Here is a 20,378-nt window from a genome sequence, read left to right as displayed (position 1 = left end):
GCTACTTGCCAGGCTTGGACACCCCCTGAGAAAGCTCTATCTACTGCACAGACCAGCTTCATTCTTGCAGGAGACAATTCAGTACTGACATTTTAATGGCATTCCCTATAATGTGACCAGAATGCTTTAAGTTATCTTGTATAATGAATCTACTCTGATTTTTATACAGTGTTAGTATTAATGTAAAGATTACTAAAACAAATGATCACAGGTATTAGGATAAAATACTACTTCACTATTCAACATAAAAGAGGTGAAGTCAGGAAGTTTTATTTTCAAAATATACTACAGAGTGGACGGACTAGCACCAAAGAGACTGCTTGAATAGGAAAATCCTCCTCTCATTGATAGGAGCCACACTGCTGGGGATAGGACTGGGATAGTGGAGTGGTCAGAGCTATACTTCCTGTTGACGAAGGACAAGATGGCCCAGGATATTCAACTGTGTTGCACCTTGGGGAGCAAATTGGTGTTCCCAGAAGCTGGGACTGGATGACAGAGGATGGATGACTCGATAATTGCCCTGTTCTGTTAATTCCCTCTGAAGCACCTGGCATTGGCCACTTTCAGAAGACAGGATACTGGGCTAAATGGACCATTGGTGTGACCCACTATGGCCATTCTTACGTTCTCATGAGCAGGGTCCCTGGCTGGCAGATATGATAGAAGGTAGCATGCAAGCTAACCAGATAGGGATCTGCTCATGCCCTTATTTGTCAGACAATGCCCCTTTGGGGCTGTGATGTACCAACCGGCACAGTAACAAGTTCCTATTAGGTGCTAATGCTTCTGTGCTGCTCCCCAGCACACCTGCACAGCAGACAGCAGGATGTGGCCCTAAGGAAATAAGAGCCTGCTGTGCCATGCTGCTGGAATGTTCACCCCCAGATTCAAATTTCACCACACAATGTTTTTTCACTGAACTGATATTTCCTATAAGCTGTAATGCAGCAGATACTGTCCACCTCTATTCAGTCAGATCACATGCAACAAACTTCAGCCTAGAACTAGGGAAATTACAGCAAAAGAGTTTCAGGGAATATTGATTCAAATTTTAAAGTAACTCACCTTGATTGTGTTCCCATCCCTTCTGTGTTTGCTTCCCATGAATATCCTAGCAAATGTGTTTACTTGATGGAAACTGAAAAATTTAAGTAACTATTGGAGAATATTTATTAAAGGGAAAATTTGAAAATAAGTGAGTATTTGCACCAGAAAACTGATTCTAAAATGTACACATATCTGATCGGTACATAAATATCAAGTGACTTAGTGTCCAATTAAGTATAACCAAAACAGCTTGAATTTCAGTAACAACTATTCAGAATGAGCTAGTCACAAGTGATCTATAGACCAAGAATTATTTGAAAAAATCTGAAAAAAAATTCACACTCTTCTCTGTGAAAATTTGTAAACTGAAAGAAAAGCAAAATTTGTTGAATAAAAAAAACTCATTACAATTTTTTTACCTCTTCTACTATAAAAACTAAGTCTTATCCTAGAGGGAGAAGAAGAAATATATGTTAGTGTTACAGAAAATGTACTGACCAATTAAAGATAAAAAGTTCAGTACAAAATTAAAGTAAAACCTATTTTCTCTGTCAATTTAGGGACTCTATTCTGTTCTCAGTGTGTGTAACTTCCATATGTATTAATGGCAGTTCCATGCAGGCATGATAAGGCAAATAGCCTCCTTTGTGAGAGATGACTGTATTGCTTTATATGCTGTTAGCATCAGACTGATATATTTGCTACTTTGAATCTTTTAGTAATACCCCCACTGAATCATTTAAAAGTATTATTGGAAATTCTGTATCAGCAAGCTGAGTTTATTTTTTTTATTTTTTTGCAGTTACATAAGTTCAGGTTACCTACCTGTGGCTGCAATCGAAGAGGAGTTTCAAAGACATTTTGTTTCTGTCAGTCATTGGTCATCAGCTGATCACGTGACAGCCTTACACAATGCATCATACTTAAGGTATGTTTCAGATTATTTAGTTAAATAGAGGAAACTTACTAAGCAAATCAGAGTATATATGTTGATAGAAATGGTCTAAGTAACGGAATAAGAATTGTTAATAGATTAAGTTTGTTGGCTTATTTTCTCAATAAGTTACACCTTTTCTCAGGCATGTAGGCCTTCATAAGTGTTTCATGCTGTCAGATAGCAGAGACCCAGGTTCAGTGGCAGCTTCACTACTTGTTCCCCAAAGAATGAGAGTTCATGTGTATTAGGGGCTTGATCCAAAGCCCATTAAAATCAAACTAAAGACTCCAATTGACTTCAATGGACTTTGGATCAGGCCCTTCATTCATCTGTAGATATATTCTGAGATCTATATACTCATACAAATGCACATACCTACACACACAGGGTATTTCTGCATGCATATATATATATATATATATATATATATATATATATATATGCGCACATACAACATTCAGTGTCTTTTCTTTTAATTAGACCCTAAATATGAAACCAGATATATATCCCAGAAATTTGAGAAACCAAAGAGCATGCTTAGGAACTAATATTACTGTCTTTTCATCTTAGAGAAGAGTGTACTTCAGGCAACGTAATCATCCTAAAATGTTTGGGTAAGTGTTTGTGAAAGTTAAAAGTAACAGATCAAAAACTATCTTCAGTTACATTCATTTCAGTTGGCTAATGTGTGGGGAATGAATCTAAGAAAATCCAGGAGTATATTGCCACGTTGTAAACAGTGAGTAGTGTTTTTGTGATGTCCAGGAAGAACTGCCTTTTGTAAATAAAGTTTCAAGGAAGGAATTATAGAAGGTCAGAGATGAAGATGTGAGGTGAGGAGGCAAGTGATGGGGTACAGGAGCATATATGGGGCGGATTTACATACAAGCAAGGAAGCAAATATTTAAAGGATACTGAATGTGTTCAGTCAGTGGATGGATATTATAACTCCAGCTAATTGTCACTGAGGAGGGGAAAAGGGAAATGTTTGTCTTACCTGTGAATTTTTATTCTAGGACCTTTCATATCAGAGAGTCTTTAGAGTGGGGCCTTCTCCATTTCCATGGCAAATAGAAGCAGACCAGACTTCACTCTAAGGCCTGGTCCCCACTAAGTCCCCACTTCGGACTAAGGTATGCAAATTCAGCTACGTTAATAACGTAGCTGAATTCGAAGTACCTTAGTCCGAACTTACCGCAGTCCAGACGCGGCAGGAAGTCTCCCCCAGTCGATGCCGTGTACTCCTCTCGGCGAGCTGGAGTACCGGCGCCGACTGTGAGCACTTCCGGGATCGATCCGGGATCGATTTATCGCGTCATAACCAGACGCGATAAATTGATCCCAGAACATCGATTGCGTGCCGCCGGACCCTCCGGTAAGTGAAGACAAGGCCTAAGCATGGGTGTGCAACCGCCCCTCAGGAAGTGTTCACTCTAACAGCTTCCAAAGCTGAAAAATACGATACAAGTTTAAAAGTGCTATTCAATTCAAACCATCTGCAGCAGTCTTGAAATGAAATTTAGGGATTTCCTAGAGGAGCACCTTCCTTCCCTTTCCAAACTACTTATAAAGTGAGTAATAGCCAGAAAAAAACTTGGACATAATGCAATCCTCTGAGGGAGGGTCAGGCTGTCTGACATGGAGCACCCTCAAATGAAAATTCACAGGTAAGACAGAATTTTCGCTTTTCCAGACCCCTCCATGTCACTCTTCACAGTGGGATGCAGAAAGCAATACATCATCTCTTGGAAGGGAGGCAGGATTCAACTTACCCATGAGGAATTGAAAAGAAATGTAAAGGTTATTGGGGCACCCCTTTCCATAACATTCTATCAAACACTGCATCATCTGGGAGAAGGAATTTGCCCTGATAGTGTTGGAGAAAATGTGGATGGAAGATTCTGTAGTACTCTTACAGACCTCTGCATAAGATGAATGTGATCTCTCCACTCCACAAAATCACTATTCTTTTCAGAGTGCATAGTAATGAGAAGAGTTGTACCTGAGGCTTTGAATGCCTCTGCTATATATCCTTATTCCCTACTTGGCTCTGCTCATATCTAACTTCTCTACCTCCTTAAGATGTTTGGATTCAACCAGAAGGGCAACAATACCACTTCGTATTATATGAAGAAGATTACATTGACCTTGGGGTGATAATCCTGTGGATCGAGGCCTCCTTAATTACCATATTTGACAGAGTGTTTCATTGTGCACGCCAAGCACCAAAATCCCCTTTGTCGAAGAGGTGGCAAATAGCCAAAAGATATTTTCAGTGAGAAGAGGAAGAGATCTACCGACTATGAAGCTGAAATATGGTTTTAATTAGGACATGTAGTACACAGATTAAGATCATGACATGAATCTGCATATTGCTAGAGAACTGATAAGAGTAGTTAGTCTTCAAGAATCAGTTTATGTGATGGTAATAAGAGATTCTCATGAGTTTCTTACAGTGCAATATGCCCACAGTCACTAACTTGTCTTTCCAAAAACAATTGTTCTTGAGCCTCATGGTCAGGCCATCTTGTAAAAATACTAGAATGTCCTTTGCTTCAGCTTACTTTGCCCTGATATGTGTCCCTTGTAACACCAACATCTAAATCCCAAGTGATACGTAGACATCAGACAGAATTTCTGCCAAGACGGTAGAAGGGTGTTGGTTACCTTCTTAGAATGACTGTAGCTCCTTCCTCTCAGCTGATGAATTAGGCAGGACTGGATTTTAGTTTAGGTTAAGTCCTGGTTGCACTGTGTTTTGTTTGTGCATGTGTTGGCAGTTTGAGAAGATGTTCCAGTTACATTTAAATCAGGTCTGAGAACCAGGACCTGAGAGTTAATGAGGAGGTGATTATTTTCACAGTGGCTTATACCTTCACAATCTCCTTTACCATCTTTACTCTCGGTGGCAGGGGAAGGGAGTGGGAAGACATAAAGGAGGCCTTTTAGCTTACTTCTGAGATAAGGGGACCACAGCCGCTGTTTTTGAATGTTTCTTCCTCATGTAGTACTTCTTTTGGTTTTCTAGCGGGTCTTGGATGCAAATAGGTTCATCCTTAGGTTTCACACCTGGCCTGTGATATGCCAAAAGGCCAGATGGTCTAGATTGCATTCCATTGGTTTTAAGTATCAGAGGGGTAGCCGTGTTAGTCTGGATCTGTAAAAAGCGACAAAGAGACCTGTGGCACCTTATAGACTAATAGACATATTGGAGCATAAGCTTTCGTGGGTGAATACCCACTTCGTCAGATGAATGTAGTGGAAATTTCCAGAGGCAGGTATAAATATGCAGGCAAGAATCAGTCTAGAGATAACAAGGTTAGTTCAATCAGAGAGGATGAGGCCCTCTTCTAGCAGTTGAGGTGTGAACACCAAGGGAGGAGAAACTGCTTTTGTAGTTGGCTAGCCATTCACAGTCTTTGTTTAATCCTGAGCAGATGGTGTCAAATTTGCAAATGAACTGAAGCTCAGCAGTTTCTCTTTGAAGTCTGGTCCTGAAGTTTTTTTGCTGCAGGATGGCTACTTTTAAATCTGCTATTGTGTGTCCAGGGAGATTGAAGTGTTCTCCTACAGGTTTTTGTATATTGCCATTCCTAATATCTGACTTGTGTCCATTTATCCTTTTACATAGGGACTGTCCAGTTTGGCTGATGTACATAGCAGAGGGGCATGCTGGTACATGATGGTGTATATTACATTGGTGGACATGCAGGTGAATGAACCGGTGATGTTGTGGCTGATCTGGTTAGGTCCTGTGATGGTGTTGCTGGTGTAGCTATGTGGGCAGAGTTGGCATCGAGGTTTGTTGCATTGATTTTGTTCCTGAGCTAGAGTTACTATGGTGTGGTGTGTGGTTGCTGGTGAGAATATGCTTAAGGTTGGCCGGTTGTCTGTGGGTGAGGATTGGCCTGTCTCCCAAGGCTTGTGAAAGTGAGGGATCGTTGTCCAGGATAGGTTGTAGATCACTGATGATGCGTTGGAGAAGAGTTATATGGACTCTGGCCATTGGGCTGCACTGCTCCAACGCTGGGAGCAATTTATATGGACTCTGGCCATTAGGGCACACTACCCTGTCCAAGGGGTGATTGCGTGGAGAGAGGACATTAGGATGCATTGGGCTGCCCACAGAGAGGCAAGCAGGCAAACTTGGGAATAACGAGGTTCTGACACCCCATTTCCCCCCCCCCCCGCCACAAAGGGGCAGTGAGGTGCCAGGTCCGCCACAGGAACCAAGACAGATGAATATCAACATCAAGAACCAAGGCCTAAATCAGATTTCAGCATTTAAGTATCTTGGGGGCTGTTTAACAGCAAATGGAGAGATCGACAGAGAACTGTAAGCAAGGCTGCTGCATGTGTGGGAAGTCTAATGCAGGATAAGTGAAGTGATTTGTAATAAATGGATGCTCAGACTACTTAAGGGACAACTATACAAAACCCGGGGAAGAGCAGTTCGTCTGTACTGATCAGAGACATGGGTGACCAAAGAGAGGCACTTGAGAAGACTTGACATCATTGAAATGAGATATTTGAGGGCAGTGAGAGGGGGACATTGCTGGACCATGAACAAAATGATGTAATTAGTACTGAGACCAAAGTTTGCATATCAGAGAGAAGTTGCAAGAGAGGAATCTGTGATGGTATGGGCATGTACAAAGAATGGATGAAGGTCCACTTCCTAGACACCACGGTACAAATAAGTGATGGTCACGTTAACACCACCCTATACTGAAAACCTACCGACCGCTATGCCTGAAATCCCATAGATGCTGAAATTTTGTGAGTGCTGTAACTGGCTCTTCCACTTATTTGTTCAAAGTCAAGTTTCTGAAGGCTTTTAGCAATGATGAGAAGGTTATTGGACAAAGATAGGCATGTATCCCTTTCACTTGAAGGAAGGAATGACATGGCATTTGTGAATACCATGTAGACATTAGAATCCAAAAAGGGAGTACTCTGTATTGAAAATATTAGTTGTTGTAGCAGAAACTAAAGCAGCGGTTCTCAAACTGGAGGTCGGGACCCCTCAGGGGGTCACGAGGTTATTACATGGGGGGTCACGAGCTGTCAAACCCCGCTTTGCCTTCAGCAATTATAATGGTGTTAAATATATTTTAAAAAGTGTTTTTCATTTATAATGGGGGTTGCACTCAGAAGCTTGGTATGTGAAAGGGGTCACCAGTACAAAAGTTTGAGAACCACTGAGCTAAAGTATCTCTGGGTGACACTCCCTGATCGTATCTTCAGTAGTTCTTTAGGATGTTTATTTTCATATTTTGAAGTTTTGGGAAGATAATGCTGTAATGATGGACTTCAGTATTTCCAACTGGAATATTTATCACTTTGTGGATATGTCATGGTTTCTCTTTGTAGCATAAAGAATCTTGTGACCTTACCAAAATATTTGTCTCTCCACAGAACTGGTTCTATTATTGCTAAATGTATAACAAATTGCTAGACTATACTTGTGGTTCATTATTAAGAATGTTTAAGAGACCAGCTAATCAAGCTTAGCCAAAATTATTGTCTAAAGACAAAGCAGTACAATACAGAAAGGAAAGAGTTAATATGTTATGTTAACAACCACTTGTGGGAAGGGGGATGTCCTGTGGCCTTCTCAATCACCTGGGCATAGACCTGTCTATGAGCAGGCATTTCTTTCTTCCTGATTGCGATGGGGGAGCCTTGTCTTCCCTTGAAATTCAGGAGGCTCCAGTGAAACTTTCCTGCTTCATCTGCAAGCTGTGGGAATAGGGGTCCAGTACCTGAGAGAGAGGCAGTGGGGACTTTGAACTTTACCCACAATGCTCTACAATGCAGACTTTGGTCTGGTTTCAGTGAAGGGAGCTTTGATGTGGCCTGCTCTACTGTCTTGGTGGGGACCTCACCCTTAGGAGAGCTTGAAACTGGTTTCACGTGGCCTGTTCTACTGCCTTAGCTGGATCTCACACACAGCCCAGCTGGGAGCTGACCTCCTGTGGTCTGCTGGATGTCTGCCATTCTGAGGGGAGAGAAAATCAAAAGAACGGGATGGGGGTAATTTGTTTGTTTTGGGGTTTTTTGAGTTTAGCAGTTTTAAGGAGAACAACCTTGAAGCCAATGATGGAGAAAAAAACTACTGGGAGACATTTAGTTAAAATCTTTTAAAAATCCTGTGAAAGCTCTGCTCTAAAGGGAGTCCTGGAGTCTGCTGTGTGTACTGCTTGGAGGCACAGAATTCGGGGCAGTTCTTCCTGAGGTGTGATCCTAATCCCAGGCTCAGAGCCAAGACATGGTCTGCCTCCAGTTGGAGGATGGGGAACATCTACTGCGAAGACTGTCTGACATGGAAGGGACTGAGAATAGCTGGAATTCAGAAAGTAAGGAATAAAGTTGCATTTCACACAGATAGGATTGTGCTTACCATGTTTATAATACTCTCCCAACCATTCTGTCTTCCCATCCATGCAGAGTGTGGTACTAGGTCCAGGTACTCCTCCCGTATAGTCGGTGGAAATGCATCATCACCCTGGCAATGGCCATGGCAGGTCAGCCTTCAATTTCAAGGATTCCATCTGTGTGGAGGATCCATCATCACCCCATGGTGGATTGTCACAGCAGCCCACTGTGTTTATGAGTAAGTATCTTATCTACTTACTTTGTTTAACTTTCATATACCAGGCTGTGACAACTTGAGGGATAATTGCTTTCATGCAGGGGAAGGATAATGGAAACAGAAGGACAAATGACATTGAAGAACAGTTCTGCACAGGAGTGAAGTGTTATCCTTATTTTACTTGCTCCAGTGAAAGTATCTCACGTTACTGTATAAAGAAGGCATCTGTTGAAAAAATGCATACACTAATAATGGTCCAACAGTTGTGATATCAAAATCTGAGGTCACATCTGGGAGATTGGGCCTGATTTTCAGAGGTTCTGAACACTCAAACTCCTTTGGATATAAATGAGAACTGTGGGTGCATAGTACCTCTGAACAAATCAGGCTGTAGGCCAAAATGGCTAACCTTTGACACCTGAAATTAGGTATCTAATCAATCCTAAAATAAGTGGCCTGATTTTCTCAGATTCTGAACATGCATGAAGTCATGTTCTTCTGAACAGTGGGGTCATCTTTAGTATGTTTGAAAAACCAAGCCTAAGTATTCATTTAGATGCCTAACTTTAGGCACTCAAGTTTGAAAAATTTTGGAGAAACCGTATGGCACATGACTTAATAATTTAGGAAGAATTTGTACCTGACCATTCTTATAGTCACAATCTCCAAATTATTTTATGAGACCATTTTAGCTTGTACAAAATCAGTTAGTTGTAGGACTGCTTACAGTCTAGTGTGCAAACTGTAAATGGGTAAAGACTTGCTTAGATTTTTCTTCTTAGAGTAACATTAAATCTGTTCCCCTTCCTTATGTGTAATGAGAATAGTCTCCCAGTGAGAGATCTTGTTTGCATGCCAGCATCGGAAGGCTCCTTACTCCTAGGAACTCACAGGTTAAGGATTTGTGATTTGTTCACTATTTCACAGAGAATCCGTAGTAGAGCCAGGAACTGAACACACGTCTCCTGCGCCCCCATCCAGCAATTTAGCTAACCTATAATTAGCATCACAGGCTAAATCCTAGAAGATTAGATTGGAATTACCGCATGCCTTGAAGGCCAGCAGACATGAATAGTGGTGAACCAGTGACAGAAGTGAGTTCCAGAATGAAGGTCCATCCACTGAAAATGCCCGGCTACTACCCTCTTAAATAAATCTAGTGACTTACTTTGAGCACCCTAGCTGGTCTCAACCACACTGGTGTCACACAGGGAAAGAGGTGGTTTTTCAAGTAGGCAGGATGCAAAACCGCATAAGTCTATGGAGAGAATCAAGATCTTAAACTGCATCAAACTGATAGGGAGCCAGTGCAGCCTTTCGAGCACTTGTATATATATATATACACATATGTGTATGTGTACTCAGCTAGTCACTGTATGCAGAGGCGCCATCTTTCTAAGTTGCCAGGGGGTGCTCGACCCAGGCCCTGCCCCTACTCTACCCCTTCCCCCAAACCTCCGCCCCTTCCTACCCCTGCCCAGCCTGCTTCTTCCCACCCCCGCTCTGCTTCACCTCATTCTGCCCCCTCCCCTGAGTGTGCCCTGCCCTCGCTCCTTCCCCTCCCTCCAGGGCCTCCTGCACGCTACTGAACAGCTGATTGTGGCTGGCAGGAAGTGCTGGGAAGGGGGGAAGAGCTAATTGGAGGGTGCAAGTGGGTGCTGAGCACCCACTATATTTTTTCCGTGGGTGCTCCAGAGCTGGAGCATGGAGTCAGCGCCTATGACTGTACATATGTTTATTTATGAAGTGAAGTTTAAAACATGGCTGATATTAACAGACAGCTAGAAAAGTAGCATCGATTATAAATATTCCAAGTCCTAAAAAAACAACAAGGAGTCTGGTGGCACCTTAAAGACTAACAGATTTATTTGGGCATAAGCTTTCGTGAGTTAAAACCTCACTTCTTCGGATGCATAGAGTGAAAGTTACAGATGCAGGCATTATATACTGACACATGGAGAGCAGGGAGTTACTTCACAAGTGGAGAACCAGTGTTGACAGGGCCAATTCAATACCCCCTGATACTTGACACCAAGTCCTAAAGCTATTCAATTTTGTGTGCAGGCACAGTAGACAATTTTAAAACTTGACATTTATTAAAGTTTTCTCCCTCCTGCCTCTTTGTTTCAGTTTGTACTTGCCTAGCTCATGGAGCGTGCAGGTGGGCTTTGTGACTCAACAAGACACTTCAGTTAATCCATATTCAGTGGAAAAAATTATATACCATAGAAATTATAAACCCAAGACAATGGGGAATGATATTGCACTGATGAAGCTGGCAGCACCACTTGCTCTCAACGGTAATTTTTTCCCCTTTGTTTTTTTTTCTCTTCTTTTTTTTTTAAATTAAAAGCTAGGAGTAATTTCTAGTGATACAGACCAGAAAAGCCTCTGAAGCACAGATGGGCTTGAATCAGAACACTGGGGAGAAATCCTGGCTCCTCCAAAGTCAGTGCAAAACTCCTGTTGTCTTCAATGGGGAACCCCCAATGAGTTTTGGGGAAGTTCAGATCCAATCCACATCCAAACACTGCAGCTCAGGCGTATGTCTATAATGGGCCTTATTACAGGAACCCCGAGACAAACTTCTGGAGAGGTTTTGATTTGGATCCAAACTGGATCTGAACTTTGAAGGGCAAACTCCTTTCTACTTCAAAGCAGTTGCAAGGCAGAACTGTCTGCTCATACTTTATCATCTCATAAGCCATGACTCAATGCCCATTAAAATTAATGGAGAAAGTCCCACTGATTTCAATGGGTGTTGGATTAGGCTCACAGTATAGATGGACTAGTCCCAAAATACCTAATACTAGGAGATATCCTCTACTTAATACAGGGTTCTCAAACTGGGGGTCGTGAAGTTATTATATGGGGGGTCACAAGCTGTCAGCCTGCACCCCAAACCCCACTTTGCCTCCAGCATTTATAATGGTGTTAAATATATAAAACAGTGTTTTTAATTTATAAGGGGAGGGGGTCGCACTCAAAGGCTTGCTATGTAAAAGGGGTTACCAGTACAAAAGTTTGAGAACCACTGACTTAATAGATCTAATTCACATGGAAATGAATATCATTAAAAGTCACAAACTAGTCTTTAAAAACATAGCCAGTCCATTTATATACTTCTTACAGTGGTCACCATTTTAACACATGAATATCAAAGCTATGTGGGCTGTTGGAAATCACACAGAGGGAGGAAGCTACTTATCTGAACCATTTATTCTTATTCTTCCAAACTAGTTTTCCATCCCTGGTAGAAATGAGCTCGCCTCTCACCCTTCCAGCTCACAGTTGAGACTAAAGTATGAAGTTTATGCTGCCTGTGCCCCTGCTGTACTACTGTCTGTGAATATATGGAGGTGTGCAGTGCCCGAGGCTTTGAATCTGGCACTTTTCAAGAGTATTAACATTTCAAAGAAAAATCAAGACAATTAAAATAAAGTGATGCATTTAAATTAAAAACAAAACAAACATCACTCTTACTTTCAGATCAGGATGCCAACTTCAACTGACATGGCTGGTGAACCAAAATACAGAAAACATTGGTAAAAAGAGCATTGTGCTGTTTTCAAATAATCTACAAATATCTCCCCAAAGAGGACACCTTTCTTAATGGGGGTAGTTCTACAAATGTTCTCACTTCTCATTGCCGTGATTTCTAGTTCCCCAATTGGCTCTTCTTTAGAAACCATATCTACTCTGTGGTTAAATAAAAATTAAGCTTCAGTTTTTTTTCAAAATCTCAACTACCATATTTTTTTTAAAAAATTTAGGATACTATCAAGTGTATAAGCATTCTGCAGTACATGACTATCTCTGAAATTTATTCAGAATATGATCAGAACAGCTGGAATGTATCTAAAGGGAACTTGGAAGGCTACATACTTGTGGCCAGATGCTTTGCACAGAGATAATTTCATGCTGGAGAACTGAACTGTTTGTGAGCCCCTGAGTGCTACTGGTATTTGTGCAATGAAACTTCCCTTTCTTACTGCCAGTTCATTTAAACATGTTGCGATCTGCAGCTGCAGACATACAGTGATACCACAGTCACTGGTAAAGTGCATCAAATAAATTGCACAACATTCAGTGCCCCAAATCCTAACCCTATATATTCAGCTGACTGAAGAAAGATAAAAGCCCTTGCAGAGCCCTGGCAGTCTAGTCAGTAGAGGGCAGTGGTGTGCCCCCGTAACTTATACATAAGTTACTAAATATGTACTTTAGCAAGTGCAATGGTATAACACTGTTTTTAGATACTGTTTTGGATTTTGCACGTGGGAGGAGACTATTCTATTTTTTAGATGGATTGATTTTCATTACATGTTTACCTTGAGACAAATCTTGAAGCCCTTACTCATGCATAAAACTCTCATTAAAGTAAAGGCTGAATAATAATTTAAAAAAAGCCCTTTCCAGATCTGGCATTATAGCAACTTTAGAGCTGTTCCTATCAAATGCCCATTTAGTGCAGCTACAGCTTTTCTGAAGTTACACTTGTTTTAAACATTTCAAGACATATCCCCCGCTGAGGATCTGACCCAATTACTTTATATGTAATAATAATAGTACTTAGCTCTTATATAACGCTTTTCATCAGTAGATCTCAAAGCATTTTACCAAGGAGGTCAGGATCAGATATATGGAATAATACACATCTGAACACAAGTACCACTCTGCCCCCATGTAGGTCTTCCTCTGCGTGTTTTAAGAGCAATTATTTCTTTTTAAATAGGCCTGATAGAACCGATTTGTCTGCCTAATTTTGGTGAACATTTTCCAGAAGGGAAAATGTGCTGGATATCAGGATGGGGAGCTACAGCAGAAGGAGGTGGGTATTTTGATGTCCATTATAAATTATATGCACTAAAAAAGGTCATGTGGAGTAAGTACAGTGTTTGGCAGTTGCAGTATACAGCATTAAATCTTCAGAAAAATCTGGAAATCAAAGCTATTCCTAAATATAGCAATAATCTAGGGTAAAATTCACCCATGTGCAGAGGGTCCAAAAAAGGCATATGCACCACTTAAAGCCTCAAAGTAGGGTTATGCACAGGGCTGAATTTTATCTCTAGCAAATACTACCCAGAGTATTATTAATTTACCTAATTTGATTGGTTTCATTGTTTCTAACCTCAAGTAGAGGAAGTACAGCATGATCCAAGAACCAAATGTACATTGTCTACATTGATGTACTTTAGAGCTGGCTGGATAACAAAGAAAATGTGAATTTACAATGAATCATGGGCGTCATCGTATTCATCAACCACTGGATGAATCACTCCATGAAAGTGAATGTTTTTGAATACTAACACTGTTCATTAGTCACCTCTTTAAAATGTTTCAATCATTCAGTCAGAGAGCAGAAACACTATGGGACCTAGGTAAAGCCAAGGTGAGAGGTGCCCTAGGAAAATCAAAGGAAGGGAGAGAGGCAACCAACCACACAACATGAACAGCGAACAGTCAAAGCAAAAAGCTTGTGAACAACACCTATTGTGGAAACGATTTATCCAAACAATTTGGTCAATAGTTACAAATTATGTATACACTCAAAGAAAATTAGGCTTATTTGCAAATAATTTGCTAACTAAACAGGGGGCTGAATTAACAAGTATTGTTTGTAATGAATAGTTTGACTAGCTCTGAAGTTCTTTATATCATCATCAGTTGTCAAGTTTGTAGAGCCACATAATGCACAACTTTCACGGCTATATGCTGTAGCTCGTTATTGGGTAACGTAGGCAAGTGACAGGACGTCTAGATTTCCTGTTTGTGTATTATCATGTTAAGGTTAAACCATATTCTTTTATCCTTGTCTTGCTAATTCTTCATATCCTTAAACTTTTGTTCTTTACTATAAGACATTGGTTTCAAGAAAATAATAGCACTGTACAAACTGTAGGACTTTAAAAAAAAGAGAATTATCTATGTTTTTAAACAGGTGATACTTCAGAGACCATGAATTTTGCTGGTGTTCCTTTGATTTCTAATAAGGTTTGCAATCACAGGGACGTCTATGGGGGAATCATAACTTCTTCAATGCTTTGTGCAGGTTTTTTAAAGGGAGGTGTGGACACCTGCCAGGTATGGAAGTTTCTTAACTACAATTGTATTGGTTAACATTGGTTGTAAAAATAAGAGTAATACATTATCATGAGACAACTCCCTTCTTTTTTCTCAGGAAATATTTGCAGATATTTACTATGTGTGTATAAGAGATACTGTGACTGTTTGCATTCATAACGTATGGTTCCCTTCCTTCTTTTAATCTGTGTACTTTACTGGCTACAGGAGAAGGTAAATTTACAGTTCCAAAGAAAAATGTACTTAAGATATTTTCAAACTTCTCTTATGTGCTTAAGCATGGTGCCATCCACTCTGTGCCCTGCTCACACCATTGGCAAGGTGAAGAGTTCTCATTTAAAACAGTTCATAAGAGCTGCAAGGTGCAGAAACTCCATGGTTAACATACAGCAACAAGAGCATTTGAGAAATGGAAATGTGTAAATCTGGAAGAGAACTAGATTTGGAAAAAACTAAAACTAGATAACTCAGAGGATTGGTAATGAACTATGGTGTCTTTCACAATATCTATAAATCACTGGCTCAAATCCAGCCCAGGTTAGTGATCAAAAGTCATTAAATATTTGTATTATGGTAGCACCCACAAAAACAATACATTACAAAGTGTGTTTACCAAAGAGGGCCACTATGTGGCCAGTGATCATAGGGATACCGAAAGCTTTGTTGGCGCAGTAAGATCACCAGTGATGGACATAAACTGAACATCCAGCCAGGCTATCTTAAGGACCTAGCTAGAGTTTGATCCGGATGGCCCTTGATCTGCAAGGAGGTTACATCCCTTTGGGATTTGCCCTAGTGATGATGATGAGCACCCACAATGTACTACTGTGTGCTGTCTAAATATAGAGTAATACTAGTAATACTGCCCTGCCCTAAGAAGCTCACAAATGAAAGGTAAGGGAGAGGGATAAAATGTACCAGTTTACTAGCCCTGCTGTTTGCACTGAATATTCATGTTTGGAAGTAGCATTCCCTGACGTAAAGAGCTCCCTCTGGAACTGCTGACAGTGTTGAATTAAATAGAAAAAGAGATGGGCTTAATACATATGGAATAGTTAGAATGCCTTCAAGTGCTGTCATCATTGTCGAACCATGGACATACTAGTAGCACTGTAGATCAGAAATTTGACTATTCACATCTATTATTCTGTGTTCATACAGTTAATGGCAGAATGGGGCTTCAATCTTAGTTAGTTCCTAGACATGACCATAATAAACAAAGGAAATTCTACCCGGAAAGCAGTACTTCAGAGTCACTGGGTCAGGCAGCCCTGGTTGGCAGGTGTAGCAACGCAACTTCATGGATGGCATTTCCAGAAGTGAATCATTCACGATAGGTCCTCTTGGGCCTCAGCATACCGACATGTAAATTGATATTTGTGGATTTCCCATGAACAGTTAGGAAAAGCAGATACCCAATCCCTATGCAACTCTAAATAGACTCTTTATCGATCTATCCCAAAGAATCCTCAAGTAATCTTTGTTCCAACCCGATAAAGACCTTCAGGGCTTCTACTTCTCAAACCATTAAACAGTGAGAAAATCATGTGGCGACAGTGCCCCACAATTGTAGGATCACTGAACACTGCTGACATCTGCTCTGGGAGTCTTTGATTTGACTGTCGAATGTAGTGTGAATGCTTAGTAGAGCTGAGCAAAAATCAGAATTGCCATCCCATGAGAAATTCTGATATTTCAATATTTGTTTTTATCTTGAATTGGGACAATAAGTTGAAATATCAAAATTTTTCAAAGAACAAAGAAGTTCTGAAAATTTTTGATTTGGCACTTTCAACGTTTTACATCAAAACAAAACATTTCAACGTTCCCAAATAGAAATAGTTTGGTTTGTTGAACTGACCCAAAATACTTTGTTTCAAGTCAGTTCAACATTAAACTACATTTCCCTATTATGGTGCATTTTCTTATGGGAATTGTAGTTCAAGTTGCCAGATGCCTCCATTCTTCTCTATGGGCCAAGCTCCCTGGCCTGACTACATTTCTGTTATGGCTCCTGTAGTCATGCGACTCCCATTATGCACCTTGCTGCTCAGTGAGAACATCGTTGCATCATAGGAGATGTAATCAGTCAGGATGCTCAGCCCATGAGAGAGAATGGGGGCCTGAATGACAATTCCCATGAGGCAACGCATCACAATAGGGAAATGCAGTTTAATGTTGAACTGACTCTAAATGAAGATTGTTCAATATTGGGTTTGTTCAACAACTCAAAATATTTTGATTCAAGTTGAACCGACTGAAAACAAAATATGCCATTTTGATTTTCCTAATGAAAACTTTCAACAAACTAAAAAATTTCCATAGGAAAATTTTGATTTCATGGAAACTGCATTTTTTGTGAGAAAATCATTCCCATGGAAGATTCTCTACCAGTTCTAACACCTACTACATCTTTGCACATATGAATGAGAAATGACAGATAACACTTTTTCACAATAAAGAGAGAGGTAATTTCATGTGTACTTGTCTACCCTATAGAAAAGCCACTTGTCTGTGAAAATCAAAGTCCCTGTAATGTATGTTTTTCGTAAGATTCAGAAGGGAGAGGAATTAAGAAACTCTTTTAACCAGTCTTACTTGCTATACTCCAAAATAGATAGCTCCTCTAATTGTTTCTTTTTTGGAGATGCTGACCATTTGTTTTATTTCTTTGGTCCTTCAGGGAGATAGCGGGGGACCCTTAGCTTGTAAAGATATGAACACCTGGAAGCTGGTAGGAACTACCAGCTTTGGGATGGGCTGTGCAGAAGTAAATAAACCAGGAGTCTACAGCCGTACCACCTCATTTCTTGACTGGATACATGAACAAATGGAGGTTTGTTTTTCCCCCTCCCATCTTTTGTCTGGTAATCAGATTTTGCTCTTACTTCAAGTAGGTCTATTGCTCAGAATGAGAGGACTCCAACAACGCCTGTACAGGCAGTGCAGCTATCTTACTGGGGCAGTCAACATTTTAGTTGTATTTGGGAGACACAAAGAGAATGGCAGGGATGACCACTTAGGGATGACTACCAGGCAATTGCTAGTGGTAGCCGATGATGTGAAGATGTTTTATTTCTCAAAAAGAAAAATAAGCTTTAGCAATAAAGTATATATTTCACTTTTATAATTTCTTACAAAGTGGATTACCAGTTTCTGGACTTTGTTTAAATCTGATATAATTGTGCCTCGGTAATAGCTTGATATATTATTGGTGGGGATGGTAGCACTGCCTACGATTAAGGTTGCCCAACACTCTTCATTATAAGACCCTGTTTTTCAGTAATTTATAACTTTGCCAATCTCTAATTGCTTGAGTTGAAATTATCCATGCTGGGTGTCTGCCTCAGGCTGAATTTTTTGGAACATTTGAGCCAAAACAGTTCAACCATTTCTGAGAACAAGGCTAGGGGGGAAAAAATCATTGTTTTGCTCAAGTTAAAAAATTCTGGTGACCTTTTCTTTGAACTGCTTGATCACCCCCATGCTTTAGAGAAGGAACTTGAAATTTGCAGAGGAGTGGCCTTTGTGTCAGGGATGTGTCTTTTACTATCCCTGTAAAATTCTGCCCAAATTTGGCCAAATCATAGTTTAGCTTTAGAAAAATCATAGTTCACACATGCTGAATAGAGACCTCAGATTTTAGCAGCTAAATTCCCTGATGATTCCATCTGCACTGACCATGCTATATCACAGGAGTTTCCCCACAATTGCAGCTTTGGATGGCTGTGGGCTGTACTGGGTACCACACACCTGAACACTTGAGAGTGTATAGCTTGTCTCTCCTGTGCTCCCAATGTCCCCCTTTGCTGTTTTTCACAGCTTCATCCAATCCATTCTCCTAAGGGTTTCCATTTGAATGGGGCATCATCAATGTTTAACAGCCTACATTGTCCCTGGTCTGGAAGAGAAGTGCTACAGCCCTGATGGCAGATGGTGGATTCTGCATACACAGAGCGATTCAATGATCCAGCAATTTCATAAAATCAACCAGAATTATTAAGTTGCACATAGATTCCCCAAGTTGTCACAAAGACAATACCCTTAAAGGGCTAAACATGGCAAGGCCAGAAGCCATGCACTGTCTAGGGATGTGGCATTTGCATGTACATTCCATTTTCTAATGCAAAACTTCATTTAGACTCAGTCAAACTCGGTCTCAGATTTCTAGAGGCACACACATGCTTTACTAAACCTCTGTTGGCTGTAGTCATAATGAAATAACCCTATACTACCTGAGGAGAGTCAGTTGTGTTGTTTAATAAGGTATTTTCTCAACATTAAGACTAGGTTTTCACCCCGCACCCTCACCCCTATTAATGACACATCCTAATGGGGAGGAAATGAAACCACATCAGGCCTTGTCAGAATGTAGCTGATCTATTATTAACCTGAATGAGTTACACCCTGAGGAATATTACACATTGCCAATTAAACTTGAATTAGTGAGAAGTGTCCCCACCCTAGCAATAAAACCAAAACCCTGCCTAGCACCTAATACCAACCACCTGCACCCATACACAGTACTTCCATCAGCCCTACTAATGTGCCCTTCAGCCTCCTCATACAGCACCAGAGCTCCCACATTTAGCCCCTGTTGTTCTGTCCCCCACCTTCAATCCCCAGCAAGGTTGAGAACCACTGTATTAAAGCATTCAAAAGTATCAATGACATTTGGTGAGCAGAATGTTGTTTGTTCAGATTCTCAGTAAATAGAATGGGAGTTAGTCTGTACCTTCTTTCAGCGCAGGGTATATTTTTCTGAAGAGTTCTTACTACGATCTAGAATTAGAGGTAATTTCAGCAGTCATTTACTGTGCCATGTGGATTAAAGAAATCATGTGACTTTAGAATCATTTCATGAAGCAGTAAGATGAATATTTTAAAAGATGCAAAAATGTTTTTTATTTTCAGAGAGAAGAACTGCGAACCTGAAGATAGCACTGATTCACTGAACTTTTGAAACTTGATTTCAAATTCCTGCTCCACAGAATCATGTACCCCATCCCACGGACTCTTATATAGTATTTTATATTAACAACAATTACTTTCTATCATCTCTTCATTGGTACTCAGAACTTACTGTATTTAATGAAAAAGAACAATGGTCTCTTCTGGTTGCATTCAGCCCTTTTCAGATGTAAAAGGCAAGTAGGATTTGGGATGATGTGCATGTATGCTTTTTGGCACCTACATGTCTCATGTAAAGAAAAAGCAGCAAGAAGACCGATAATACAGAGTGCTACCGGGATTAAAAATTGACTTGGGTGATACTAGTAGAAAAATTGCAGAGGAGGAAATTCAAATCAGTGACTATTTTTATACTTCCTTTCCAGGGATCAGAGTACAAGAAGTTTATTCTCCTCCTAGATCTGTGCACATTCAAGTTAAATATGCCACTACACAGCTATCATCAGATTTCTTTGTTAACTAAATTGACAGAAACAAATATCTGGCGATTTTTCAAGTATACTCCGTTCTCATTATTAAGAGAGCTCTAGGCCAGATCCACTTGTATCTTGCTGAAAATATACCTTGGTTTGACTCAGATATTTCATGGTGTTGTAAATGATTGGCTCTGAAATCAGCGAAACACAGCTTTGAATTTTGCACATAAATTCTGAGACTGTCTTGAAGATAGTTTATCAGAGTCTCCTTTATTGCTTTTTGATGTGTTATTAAATTAAACACACATGTTGCTACAACTAA

The 20,378-nt window shown here is 40.3% G+C and overlaps 1 protein-coding gene across 1 annotated transcript in view; it reads left to right on the top strand.

Annotated features, from left to right (window-relative positions):
• Positions 1-19,604, top strand: part of TMPRSS3 (transmembrane serine protease 3) — a 28,934-nt gene extending 9,330 nt beyond the window's left edge. The window contains exons 6-13 of the mRNA XM_054016471.1: positions 1,853-1,978; positions 2,558-2,601; positions 8,438-8,603; positions 10,713-10,882; positions 13,318-13,413; positions 14,527-14,669; positions 17,353-17,505; positions 19,584-19,604. Coding sequence (XP_053872446.1) covers positions 1,853-1,978; positions 2,558-2,601; positions 8,438-8,603; positions 10,713-10,882; positions 13,318-13,413; positions 14,527-14,669; positions 17,353-17,505; positions 19,584-19,604 — 919 coding nt within the window. The remainder of the gene's footprint in view (positions 1-1,852; positions 1,979-2,557; positions 2,602-8,437; positions 8,604-10,712; positions 10,883-13,317; positions 13,414-14,526; positions 14,670-17,352; positions 17,506-19,583) is intronic.
• Positions 19,605-20,378: the final 774 nt, after the last annotated feature.

This window comes from Malaclemys terrapin, chromosome 1, assembly GCF_027887155.1.
Source record: "Malaclemys terrapin pileata isolate rMalTer1 chromosome 1, rMalTer1.hap1, whole genome shotgun sequence".
In the NCBI taxonomy this organism is placed as follows: Eukaryota; Metazoa; Chordata; order Testudines; family Emydidae; genus Malaclemys; species Malaclemys terrapin.
Note: the sequence above shows the minus strand (reverse complement) of the source record. Positions and strands in the feature narration are given on the sequence as shown.